The sequence below is a fragment of the Vanellus vanellus genome, assembly GCF_965231255.1.
Source record: "Vanellus vanellus genome assembly, contig: HAP1_SCAFFOLD_987, whole genome shotgun sequence".
In the NCBI taxonomy this organism is placed as follows: domain Eukaryota; kingdom Metazoa; phylum Chordata; class Aves; order Charadriiformes; family Charadriidae; genus Vanellus; species Vanellus vanellus.
The window spans coordinates 53,861-67,063 of NW_028126892.1; the positions used below are offsets into that span (position 1 = coordinate 53,861).

General features: G+C 47.1%; 1 protein-coding gene across 1 annotated transcript; it reads right to left on the minus strand.

Moving 5' to 3' along the window:
• Nucleotides 1-4,239: 4,239 nt before the first annotated feature.
• MSANTD2 (Myb/SANT DNA binding domain containing 2) lies at nt 4,240-13,098 on the minus strand. The gene is made up of 3 exons (XM_082501410.1): nt 12,990-13,098; nt 11,137-11,197; nt 4,240-5,457 (listed from the first exon to the last, which is right to left on the minus strand). Exons 1-3 carry the CDS (start codon nt 13,066-13,068, stop codon nt 4,602-4,604), a joined length of 996 nt encoding a protein of 331 aa, XP_082357536.1. The 5' UTR covers nt 13,069-13,098; the 3' UTR covers nt 4,240-4,601.
• Between the last annotated feature and the right edge of the window lie 105 nt (nt 13,099-13,203).

Genomic DNA, 13,203 nt, shown 5'->3' on the forward strand with positions numbered 1-13,203 from the left:
ACCTTATTTTGGGGCATTTCTCCCCCATTTTGGGGCAATTCACCTTTATTTTGGGGCGTTTCTCCCCCATTTTGAGATGATTCACCCTTATTTGGGGGCAACTCACCCTATTTTGGGGCAATTCTCCCCCTTTTTGGGGCAATTCACCCCTATTTTGGGGCGATTCACCCTCATTTGGGGGCAACTCACCCTTATTTTGGGGCAATTCTCCCCCATTTTGGGGCGATTCACCCTTATTTTGGGGCATTTTTCCCCTATTTTGGGGCAATTCACCCCCATTTTGGGGCAATTCACCCTTATTTTGGGGTGATTCTCCCCCATTTTGGGGCAACTCAACCTTATTTTGGGGCATTTCTCCTCCATTTTGGGGCAATTCACCTTTATTTTGGGGCGTTTCTCCCCCATTTTGAGACGATTCACCCTTATTTGGGGGCAACTCACCCTATTTTGGGGCAATTCACCCCTATTTTGGGGCGATTCACCCCTATTTTGCGGCGATTCACCCTCATTTGGGGGCAACTCACCCTTATTTTGGGGCAATTCTCCCCCACTTTGGGGCGATTCACCCTTATTTTGGAGTGATTCACCCTTATTTTGGGGCGATTCACCCTTACTTTGGGGCATTTTTCCCCCTTTTTGGGGCAATTCACCCTTATTTTGGGGCAATTCACCCTTATTTTGGGGTGATTCTCCCCCATTTTGGGGCAACTCACCCTTATTTTGGGGCATTTCTCCCCCATTTTGGGGCAATTCACCTTTATTTTGGGGCGTTTCTCCCCCATTTTGAGACGATTCACTCTTATTTGGGGGCAACTCACCCTATTTTGGGGCAATTCACCCCCATTTGGGGGCAATTCACCCCTATTTTGGGGCGATTCACCCCTATTTTGGGGCGATTCACCCTCATTTGGGGGCAACTCACCCTATTTTGGGGCAATTCTCCCCCATTTTGGGGCAATTCACCCCCATTTTGGGGCAATTCACCCTCATTTTGGGGCAATTTACCCCTATTTTGGGGCAATTTACCCCTATTTTGGGGCGATGCACCCTTATTTTGGGGCAATTTACCCCTATTTTGGGGCAATTCTCCGTCATTTTGGGGCGCCTCACCCCTATTTTGGGTGGGGTGGGGGGGGGGAATCCCATCTTTTTCCGCGCGTTGGGGCTAACCTCCTCCTCTTCCTCGCTCCGGCGCTCCCGCGGCGCTCCCCCCCCCCCCCCCTCCCTCCGCCAAAAAAAAAAAAAAACAAAACCCAAACCCAAATTCAACAATTTCTCACCGCAACACCCACCGCTGGGAAAATCCCAAGGGAAGAAGTCCGCATCCATTCCTCTCTCTCCCCTGGAAAAAAAAAAAACAAAAAACAAAAAACAAAAAAAAACAAACAAAAAAAAAACAACAAAAAACCCAAACCCCAAGAAAATAAAAAAATAAAAAAAAAATAATAAAAAATTATAAAAAAATCAAAAAATAAAATAAAAAATAAATAAAAAATCCCCCCATTTTCCAGGAGGAGAAAGAGATTTGCCCGGACGCGTTTGCGTGATTTTATTAGGACCGACACATTCATCGTTATGTCACAACTTCACCGATCGATGAGCTTTGGAAAATAAAAAACAAAAATAAAAAAAAAAACCAAAAAATAAAAAAAAAAAAAAGAGGAAACCGCCAACGCGGTGGTGATGGGGCTTCTATAGGAACACGGCGGGAAAAGGCAGTATATGCGGCGGCGTCCCCCCCCCCACCATCCCCCCCCCCAAAATTCCCCCCCCTCCCTCTCCTCCCCCCCCCCCCCCCCCCCCCTTTTCCCCATTCTCACAGCTTTGATTGTGTCCATAAGGAGGGGGGAGGGGGGAGGGGGGCGACAGGGCAACACCCCCCCCCCCAAATAATAATAATAATAATAATAATAATAATATTTAAAAAAAAAATGACGGTAACAAAAATAATAATAAAAAATAAAATCATATTTCCCAGCTGCCCGGTTATTCGCACGAAGAGGCTAACTAGAAGGCAATAAAAAAAGGAAAAAAGGGGAAAAAAAAGAAAAAAAAAAGAGAAAGAAAAAAACAACACCCCCCCCCCGAGATAATAAGGACAGAAATGGAAATAAAAAGGCAAAACAAACAAACAAACAAATGTAATTAAAGGGGGGAAAAAAATAAAAAGGGGAAAAAAATAAAAAGGGAAAAAAAAAACCCCAAACCTCCACCCCAAAATATAAAAGGGGGAAAAGAGAAATGAAAAAGGAAGAAAAGGCAAAATCGAAAAGGGGAAAAAATAAAAGAAAGAAAGAAAAAGGGGGAAAACCCAAAAAGACAAAACAAAAAAGGAAAAAAAAAAAAAAGAAATAAAAAAGGGGGGAAAAAAAGACAAAAAAAAGAAATAAGAAGGGAAAAAAAAAGACAAAACAAAAAAGGAAAAAAATAAAAAGACATAAAAAGGGGGAAAAAAAGACAAAAAGAAAGAAATAAAAAGGGAAAAAAAAAGACAAAACAAAAAAGGGAAAAAAAAGAAATAAAAAGGGAAAAAAAAGACAAAACAAAAAAGGAAAAGAATAAAAAGAAATAAAAAGGGAAAAAAAAAGACAAAGCAAAAAAGGAAAAAAAACCCTGGAATGAAAAGGGAAAAAATGAAAAGAAAAAAGCACAAATGAAATACAGAAGAAAAAAGTAAAGTGAAAAGGTAAAGAAACCAACATAAAAAGAGAAAAAAGGAAAAGGAAAAATAAAGACATAAAAAGGAAAAAAAAAAAGTGGGGGGAAATGAAATGAAGGAGGAAAAAAAGAAATAAAAAAAGAAAAAATGAAATATAAAAGAAAGAACTTAAATAAAAAAGGTAAAGAAACCAACATAAGAAGGAAAAAAAAAAAAAACAGGGGAAAAAAAGGAAATAAAAAGGCAAAAGAAACCAAAACAAAAAAAGGGAAAAAGAAATGAAATGAAAAAGGAAAAAAAAGGGGTAAAAAAAGAAAAAAATGAAATAAAAAACTTAATAAAAAGGAATAAAACAAAAGAAAAAACAAACAAAAAAACCAAACAACAACAAAAAAAGGAAAAGTAGAAATAAAAGGAAAAAACAAAACAAGAAGAAAAAACTGAAGTGAAAAAGGAAAAGTAGAAATAGAAAGACAAAACAAAACAAAGAAGAAACAAAACCTGAAACGAAAAAGGAAAAATAGAAATCAGAAGCAAAAAAAAAACAAAACAAAAAAGAAGGAAAAATGAGATGGCAAAGGAGAAATGAAATAAGTAAATAAAAAAAAAAAACTGAATAAAAAAGGAAAAGAAAGCAAAATAAAAAGGAAAAAAAAACAAACAAAAAGAAAAGGAAAAGAAACCAAAACAAAAAGGAAGAAAAGAAACCAAAATAAAAAGGAAAAAAAGAAAACAAAAGGAAAAGGAAAAAAAGAAAACAAAAGGAAAAGGAAAAAAAGAAAACAAAAGGAAAAGGAAAAGAAACCAAAATAAAAAGGAAAAAAAAACAAAATAAAAAGGAAAAAAAAACAAAATAAAAAGGAAAAAAACCCCACAAAATAAAAATGGAAATTAACAAAAATAAAAAGGAAAAAAAAAATAAAAAGAAAAGAAAAACAAAATAAAAAGGAAAAAAAACAAAATGAAAAGGAAAAAATACAAAATAAAAAGGAAAAAAAAAACCAAAATAAAAAGGAAAAGAAATAAAATAAAAAGGAAAAAACCCACCAAAATAAAAAGGAAAAAAAAACAAAATAAAAAGGAAAAAAATAAAATAAAAAGGAAAAAACCCACCAAAATAAAAAGGAAAAAAAAACAAAATAAAAAGGAAAAAAAACCAAAATAAAAAGGAAAAAAAAAAAATAAAAAGGAAAAAAAAAACCAAAATAAAAAGGAAAAAAAACAAAATAAAAAGGAAAAAAAACAAAATAAAAAGGAAAAAACCCCAAAATGAAAAGGAAAAAAAAAACCCCAAACAAAAGTCTCGTACGGGGGGGGGGGAGGGGAGGAGGAGGTGAAAGTGAAATCCTAAATTATCTACAAGAGCATCCGGGGGCGGCCGCGTCGGGGCCGGCAGCTGTCGCTCGCCGCCGACCTATTGCTTAATTAGTGCCGCCCGCGAGCGCCCTAACGAGGGAGGCGGCTGCGTCAAAACGAGACACCGAAATAAAGACCCCACCCCCCCCCCCCCCCTTTCCCCTCCCCTCCCCCCCCCCCCCACCCCCCCAAAAAAAAAAAACCAACCCCAAAACAGCTTTTTTATAGGAAAACGCCCCACGTAGGCGCTGGTCCGGTGTGGAATGTACCTACAAATCCACCGGGGGGGGGGTGGGGGGGGGCTTTTCCGCACCGTTCCGGTGGGAAGTTTTTCCGGCGGGAAGTTTTTCCGGCGGGAAGTGAAGTTTTTCCGGCGGGAGAAGGCGGCTGCGCTCCATCCCCGCTCTCCCCCCCCCTCCTTCCCCTCTCCCCCCCCTCCTCCTCCTCCTCTTCTTCTTCCTAAATACCACCCAAAATCGGGTTTCCGGCTGGAAAAATCCCGAGTGGCCGGAGCGGGAAGGATGGGGATGCCGAAGCGAGCGGGGCGGGAAAAACCAAAAGCCGAATCCTTACGGAGAGAGGCGGCTCAGTTGTTAAATTTTAAGGGATAACCGATGGCTTTTTCCAGGCACTCTACCAAAGAGCCGGCGGAAAGAAAATCCCTCTCCACTTCCACGAATTTGATGTAGATGGATTTGGGGGAGACGCCGGGTTCGACGAGGCAGTTCTGGGATAAAAAAGCGTTGATGCCCACCCAATCTTTGCCGAAGGTTTTGGAATTTGCCTGGAAATGTAAAAACAGGCACTGCTGGAGGGTCCGGACCTCGGCGATGCCGAGGTAACAGTAGATAATCCGAGCGGATTCCGCCTCCGAGCGGAGGGAGGTCTGCGGCGGCGGGATCTCCGGCTCTCCGGGGGTTTCGGCGATGGGATCGGGTCCCCCCCGGCGTTGGGCGAGAGGGGAGGGGGGTCCGTCGTGGCATTCTTCGTATCCGATGGCGTAGAGGCCGGGACTTTTGGGAATCCCTCCCGGCAATAAATACTGGACGACGTTGGCGCCGGTGGGTTTGGAGTGGGCGATGGGAATCCAATCGATCTCCATGTGCAGCTCCAAACACCTGGCTTCGCTGATGGTGATCTCCAAAAATTTGTAATAAACGTTTTTCCAGTTCATTTTTTGCACCCGGGTCATGATCACCCGCCCTTCGGGTTTTTCCGAATTGAAATATTCCCGCAGTCGTTTCCCCAAAGGTACCTGCGAGCTGATTTCCGCGTAGTGGTACCGGATGTCCTCTTTCCAACGGGTGTTGTAACCGATCCCGAAAATGGCCAGTTTGTTGGAGAGGTGGAGGCGGGAGAAATCCGTCCAGCTCTGAAACAGCTCCCACTTTAACTGCACCGACTCCAGGATCCGCACGATGTTCTGCATGACGTCGCGTTTCCTGCGGAATGAAAACACGCGTTAAAAAATTTAAAAAAAAAAAAACCAAACAAAAAAAACCCCCCAAAAACGATGACAACCACCAAAAAAAAAAAAACAACAACCGAAACCGGGAGAGAAGGATAAAGGGGCGGCGGTAAAAGCGGAGCTGCGAAAAAAAAAAAAAAAACCCAAAAACCTCCTCTCAAATCCCATCATTCCTCCCCGTCCGGCGTTCCCATCGGCAGGCGGTCCCCCGCTATCCCTAATTTGCCGCTCCGAACCGCTTCCCCCCCCCCTCCACCTCCAAAATTTAACGGGAAACAACCCCCCCCCCCCCCCAAAAGCAAGCGGCCGCCAGCCCCACGGATGCGCTCGGGGCCGAGATGTCGGCAGCGGCGTTCCAACCCAAGAAATGCCTCCGTGGGCCAAATGGTTGAAAGAAGAAAAGGTTTGGGAGATGCCACCACGCCGGAAAGGTCCAAATCCCCCACACCGGTACAGGTCGGGGGGTTGACCTGCCGGAGAGCAGCTCTGGGGAAAGGGATTTGGGATTCCAACGGGATGGCCACGAGGCAGCAATGTGCCCTGGCGGCCAAGGTGGCCAACGGCATCTTGGAGGGCATCAAGAAGAACGTGGTGTGGTCAGCAGGTGGAGGGAGGTCATCCTCCCCCCTCTGCTCTGCCCCGATGAGGCCACAGCTGGAGAGTTGTGGCCAGTTTGGGGCTCCCCAGTTCGAGAAGGACAGGGAACTGCTGGGGAGGGGCCAGTGGTGGTTACGGAGATGATGAGGGCAGTGGAGCATCTCTCTGCTGAGGGAAGGCCATGGGGCTGTTCGGTCTGGAGAAGACTGAGGGGGGGATCTCATCAATACTCATAAATCCTTCAAGGGCGGGTGCCGGGGGGGTGGGAATTATTTTTTTCCAGCGGTGTAGCGATAGGACAAGAGGGAACGGGCACAAACTTGACCATAGGAAGCTCCATCTCAACCTGAGGAGGACCTTCTCTCCTGTGAGGGCGGCAGAGCACCGGCACAGGCTGCCCAGGGAGGTGGGGGAGTCTCCATGTCTGGAGCCACTCCAAACCCGCCCGGACGCCGTCCTGTGCAACCGCTGGAAGTGCCCCTGCTCCGGCGGGATGATCTCCAGAGGTCCCTTCCAACCCCGAGCGTTCTTGTGATGGTGTCAAACTCAACCTCTGGTCTCAAAAACCCACAGCTTTTAGAGGTCTAAGTAGGCTGCGGGTGAGTTTTGGGAAGGTTCTCCAAGCGTTGGAAGCTCCGGCGGGACCCGGGGCAGGAGAGAGCTCCGTGGCGAGTCCGTTTATGACGCAGAGGACGGTCCACCCACGCGGTCCAAGCGTGACGTCTTCGGACGCTGAGCTTGGAGAAACGCCTTTGTTTGGACAACGGGAAGGAAAAGTTCAGCTTTTGGGGATGAGAGAGGGGAAGGAGGTGGCGTTTCACCGCCAGAGGCGCCACCGCCGCCGCCATCCCATCCGAACCGGGTAGAGCGGGCAGATCCTCACTCAACGGCGGAGGAACCTCATGAAGAACGGCTTAAAAAATGAAAAAAATTTAAAAAAATAAAATAAAATAAAAAAAAAAGCCCCCACCTTTCTTAATCGTGCTATAAATATGGGCGCTAAGTTTAGTACGGTGTAAAGTAGAGCTGAAGCTCCGGTGGGGGAGAAGGAAGCGGTTTTAACGTCCCGCTGACGCCAAGGGCGGACGGTTTCGCTCGCCTGGGCTCCGTCCTCAAGGCCACCGGGCGGAGGCACCAGCAGCGAGAGTCCGCGACGCGTTGGTGAGGCGGCAGCGGGACGGAGCGGGCGCCTCAGCGAGTTGGCCGAGGACAGGACAGGGAGCCGGGTGGAGCGGCCGACACGCCGGAGGGGAGATATGGCAGCCGGAGGGATTTGGGCAGGCTGGAGAGGTGGGCCCGTGCCGACCTCAGGAAGTTCAACCAGGCCAAGCGGGAGGTCCTACACGCGGGTGGGGACAATCCCAAGCCCAACTCCAGCCTGGGTGGGGAATGGCTGGAGAGCGGCCCTGAGGAGAAGGCCCTGGGGGTGATGGTGGGCGAGAAGCTCAACGTGAGGCAGAGATGCGCCATCGTAGCCCAGAAGGCCGACCGGGTCCTGGGCCGCATCAGAAGAAGCGTGGCCAGCAGGGGGAGGGGGGGTTGTGCCACTTTGTCCAGCTTTGGGCTCCTCAGCACAAGAAGGCCACGGAGCTGTTGGAGATAGTCCAGAGGAGGCCCCGGAGATGCCGGGAGGGCTGGAGGCCCTCTGCTGGGAGGACAGGCTGGGAGAGTTGGGGGGGTTCAGCCTGGAGAAGAGAAGGCTCCGGGGAGACCTCAGAGCCCCTTCCAGTGCCTAAAGGGGCTCCAGGAGAGCTGGGGAGGGACTCTGGATCAGGGAGGGGAGCCGTGGGATGAGGGGGAATGGTTTTACACTGAAAAAGAGGATGTTTAGATGAGATATTAGGAGGAAATTGTCGAGTGTGAGGGCGGTGAGACATGGGAAGAGGTTGCCCCGAGAAGCTGTGGCTGCCCCATCCCTGGAGGTGTTCAAGGCCAGGTTGGACGGGGCTTGGGGCAACCTGGGCTGGGGGGAGGTGGCCCTGCCCGGGGCAGGTGGGATGGAACGAGCTGATCTTCAAGCTCCCTCCCAACCCAAACCAGCGTATGATTCCAGGATTTATTTTTCGATGGGATTAAACCCGAGCTGGCAGAGGGATGGGGCCGTGGGGCCTGGGGCAACCTCGTTTTCCATCCCCAGAAGGTTCCCTAGAGCTGGATGTGCCCCCGTCCTCAACCCCCCAGGCCACCTGCGTCCCTCTCCCGCCTCTTCCCGGAGGTTTTTCCAATGGAAATGAGGAAAGAGGGTGAGCCGCGGGGGCAAAGCCGAGCCGCGGGGCAAACCCGCCCCCGTTTCCAAACCAAATCCGTCTCCAGAGCCGATTTCAGGGAAGGACGCTTGGTCCAGTCCAGCGTCACGGTGGATGAAACCCCCTCCCCCACTCGGATTTCCAAGAGCACAACGGCGGTCTTCAGCGGCGCCGCGCCGAAAACGTTATTTGGAAGCAGCCGCGCGCCAAGAGCGGAGGCGACGCGGGGAAGGAGAGCCCGGCCGACGGAGCAAGGCGAGCCGGAGGCAGCTTACCCCTCGCCCTCCGCTTCCTACGCTGCCGAAGGAATGGGGGAAGGCTCCGGAGGTCGGTTCCGTACTACCCGAAGTGACACGCGACAGCGCGGGCGGCTCCGACGTACTGCTCGGAGATACAACGCGTTGGGAGCGGCGGCGGCCGGGAGCAGCCGAAGGCTCCGCGGGGAATCTCTCTCTGCGTTGGGGCGGGTTTCGAGGGCGGTGGGTAGCGAGAGCGGATCGGCAGGTTTGGGGTTGTGTTTTTTTGGGGTTTTTGGGTTTTTTTTTTTGGAAAATCAGGAAAAGACGACGCAGAATAAATTCCAGCGCCCACAGGAGCTCAGCCGTAGGTTTCCCCGTAGCGTCTTCGCCGCTCTCTCCCAACCTCCTCCGCTAGGAAAACCACGGCACCGCGCACGGCGTCAGCTCCATCCCCCACCCCACCCCCCCTCCTCCCTAAAAAACCAAAAATCCTTCCAAAATTCCAAGGGAGGGAAAGGAGGAAGCAGAAACAAGGATTTTTAGCAACAGGGGCGCTTACGGTCCGGCGGCGCCGCGATTTCCAACCCCCCCCGTCGGCGAAAAAGGGCGGCAAAGAACCGGGATTCCTCCCGTTTGACGGAGACGATTCCTGCCCTCGACCGAGGACGCAGCCGAACGGAAACGTTATTTTCGCCGAAATAAACGCCGCGGTTTTTCTAACGCTGGCCGAAGAGGTGAGAAAATCCGGCAGCTAGTTAGCGGCGGCGGCTTTTTAAGGAAAAAACCAAAAAAAAAAAACACAACCGAAAACCCCCCACGATTCCGTTTGAAAGACGATCGATAAAGACGCAGCTCGGTCTTGGCGTCCCGCAAACCGCTCGAGAGTTCGGAGAATTCTGCCTATTTTAGGAGGGATTTTTTTTTTTGGGGGGTGGGGAGAGGAAAAAACAAAACAAACAAAAAAAAAAACCCCCAAAAACAAACCCACCGTAAAACTCCACAAAGTCCGATCGGCCAAATATAATCCGTCCGACGTGCCAAAACCTGGAGGAGAAGACGCGGGCAGCGCGAGCCTCCGCCTCGGCAAATTCGGCGTTATTTTTTTTTTTAGGTAATTCCCTAAAGCGCCTCTCGGGGGGGAAAAAAAAAAAAAAAAAAAAAAAAAAAAATCGGCAAAATCACCCCAGAACAGCCCAAAGAAGGCGATAAGAAGGTTTATATCAAAAACCGCTATTTTTTTTCCTCCGGGTCCACCCTGAGGGGCTGAACTGAATTTGCAGCACGGTCAGGAAAACAAAAAAAAAAAGCCACTTTTTTAAAAAAAAGCCACTTTTTTAAAAAAAAGCGCCACTTTTTTAAATAAAGCGCCACTTTTTTAAATAAAGCGCCACTTTTTTAAATAAAGCGCCACTTTTTAAAAAAAGCGCCACTTTTTAAAAAAAGAGCCACTTTTTAAAAAAAGAGCCACTTTTTAATAAAAGCGCCACTTTTAAAAATAAAGCGCCACTTTTTTAAAAAAAAAGCCACTTTTTAAAAAAAGAGCCACTTTTTAAAAAAAGAGCCACTTTTTAATAAAAGCGCCACTTTTAAAAATAAAGCGCCACTTTTAAAAATAAAGCGCCACTTTTTTAAAAAAAAAGCCACTTTTTTTTAAAAAAAGCCACTTTTTTAAATAAAGCGCCACTTTTTAAAAAAAAAGCCACTTTTTAAAAAAAAGCCACTTTTAAAAAAAAAGCCACTTTTTTAAATAAAGCGCCACTTTTAAAAAAAAAGCCACTTTTTTAAATAAAGCGCCACTTTTAAAAAAAAAGCCACTTTTTTAAATAAAGCGCCACTTTTAAATAAAGCGCCACTTTTTTAAATAAAGCGCCACTTTTCTAAATAAAGCGCCACTTTTCTAAATAAAGCGCCACTTTTCTAAATAAAGCGCCACTTTTTTAAAAAAAAAGCCACTTTTTTAAATAAAGCGCCACTTTTAAAAAAAAAGCCACTTTTAATAAAAGAGCCACTTTTAAAAAAAGAGCCACTTTTAAAAATAAAGCGCCACTTTTTTAAAAATAAAGCGCCACTTTTTTAAAAATAAAGCGCCACTTTTTTAAAAAAAAAGCGCCACTTTTTTAAAAATAAAGCGCCACTTTTTTAAAAAAAAAGCGCCACTTTTTTAAAAAAAGCGCCACTTTTTTAAAAAAAGCGCCACTTTTTAAAAAAAAAGCGCCACTTTTTAAAAAAAAAAGCCATTTTTTTAAAAAAAAAGCCTAAAATTGGGGAAGAAAACGGCCCCGGTGCGGGAAAAATACTGCACAACGCCTTTCGTTTTTTCGAAACGCTCCGCCTTTACCGTCGGCGCGGAGATCGGCGCCCTCAAAGCGATCCAAAACCTCCGGTAGGGGTCAGATTGAAGAGCTCCGAAAGGTTTACGGGGGTCAGGGCTGGAAAGTTTTCCAAAGAAATTAAAATAAGCCGCACGCGGCTCCCCCCCGGCGGAGGGAACCGCCTCAACTCCTCTCGCCCCGAGCCTTTTCCCTCCTCCCCTCCCCGGGGAAACACAACACATTCCGGGACGGAACTTACTGCGCGTCTTCCGACGATTCCTGCTTTATCTTTAACGTTCTTTTGGCGGTCGGCATTTCATCTGAAAGGTAAAATTCCAAGACGTGATCATATTTGAAATAACGGCCCCGAGGCTTTTGGTTTTAAGTTAAAGGCTGAAATTAAATTTTAAAAAGAATATTATTATTATTATTATTATTATTATTATTATTATTATTATTATTATTATTATTAATAAAAATAATAAAAATAACAAAAATAATAAAAATAAAAATAACAAAAATAATAAAAATAATAAAGATAAAAATAATAAAGGTAACAAAAATAATAAAAATAATAAAGATAACAAAAATAATAAAAATAATAAAGATAACAAAGATAATAAAAATAATAAAGATAACAAAGATAACAAAGATAATAAAGATAATAAAGATAATAAAGATAATAAAGATAATAAAGATAATAAAAATAATAAAGATAATAAAGATAATAAAGATAATAAAGATAATAAAGATAATAAAGATAATAAATCAGAGTCGCTCTCTAAGCCGGGCAGTTCACCAGAGCTCTCCACGAGACATCTCCAGTTCCTAAATCCTCCCTAAAGGAATTGTGTTTTTTTGGTTTTTTTTTTTTATTTTTTTTTTATTCCTTGGAATAAAGTCATCAGTTAAGATCCGCATCTCTGCAAGCGCAAAGTGAGACTTAAAACTCCGCAGATCGGCGGGCGTTTTCCATCGGCAACGCGGGACCTCGCTCCGTCCGGCAGAAGTTCAACGAGCCACCAGGCAACCACCGAATCTCCAAATTAATTAACGTATTGATTCTTACGCAGAGACGCCAATAATTGGGGCGAGGAAAGCGGGTGGAGGAGTTTGGTTTAGGTCTCACTCTTTTATTTAAAAATCATGGGAACGGTTTGGGTTGGAAAGGACCTTAACGATCATCGAGTTCCCACCACTGGAGCAGGTGAAGGTCCCACAGCTGCACATAACCGTATTTATACCACCGAAAAAAAAGATCTCCCACGAGGGGAAGGACAACTCGGCGGTAGAAGGAGAGACAGGGAACGGCGTCGCCACCTCTTCCCGCTCCTCTTCCCGCTCCGCCGTTTCGGGCCACAGGGCTCTGCTGGCCTCCAGCCAGGCTCCTCCACCTCATCCTAAAAATATTTCGGGAACCACGGTTCGCTTTTTAACGACGAACCGGGGAAAATTTTTTTCTCCACAAGGAGGTCAGGTGGTTAGCGTCGCTGTGTCCGAAACGTGGATGTTGGCACTCTCCGCTCCGGTGAGACCCCACCTGGAATATCGCCTCCAACTCTGGAGCCCCTCAACAGCAGAAGGCCACGGAGCTGTCGGAGTGGGGTTGGAGGAGGCCCCGGAGATGCCGGGAGGGCTGGAGGCCCTCTGCTGGGAGGACAGGCTGGGAGAGGTGGGGAAGAGAAGGTGGAGAAGAGAAGGCTCCGGGGAGACCTCAGAGCCCTTTCCAGTGCCTAAAGGGGCTCCAGGAGAGCTGGGGAGGGACTCGGGATCAGGGAGGGGAGCCATGGGATGAGGGGAAATGGTTTCAAACTGGAAGAAGGGAAATTTAGATGAGATATTGGGAGGAAATTGTTGAGTGTGAGGGCGGTGAGACCTTGGAAGAGGTTGCCCCGAGAAGCTGTGGCTGCCCCATCCCTGGAGGTGCTCAAGGCCGGGTTGGACGGGGCTTGGGGCAACCTGGGCTGGGGGGAGGTGGCCCTGCCCGGGGCAGGGGGGGGTTGGAAGGAGATCTTCAAGCTCCCTCCCGACCCAAACCAGCCCGGGACACGGCTGCGTGACACAGGGCCGAGCAGAGGTGAGAAGATCAGGGGGCGGTACCCGATTTCGTACCCAATTCCTGCTCGCCCGTCTGGTAGCAGTGAAGCTCCTGGCTGTGGTTTCCCCAATCCTCCTGCGAATACTCTTCCATGGTGCTGCCGTCCGACTCCAGCTCCTGGTACAAACCGCTGCTGTTGATGAGGACGGGCTGGCAGGGCTGGGAATCCCATCCTCCTTGCCCAAAAACCTGCTCCAGCTGTTCGAACGTGTAGCTGCTTTTCCTCTT

Coding starts and splice junctions, on each gene's coding strand:
- MSANTD2 (XM_082501410.1), bottom strand. CDS start 13,068: ATGGAAGAGTATTCGCAGGAGGATTGGGGAAACCACAGCCAGGAGCTT. Junction 11,198..12,989: donor GACGGGCGAGCAGGAATTGG/GTACGAAATCGG, acceptor TTTACCTTTCAG/ATGAAATGCCGACCGCCAAA. Junction 5,458..11,136: donor GAATCGTCGGAAGACGCGCA/GTAAGTTCCGTC, acceptor TTCATTCCGCAG/GAAACGCGACGTCATGCAGA.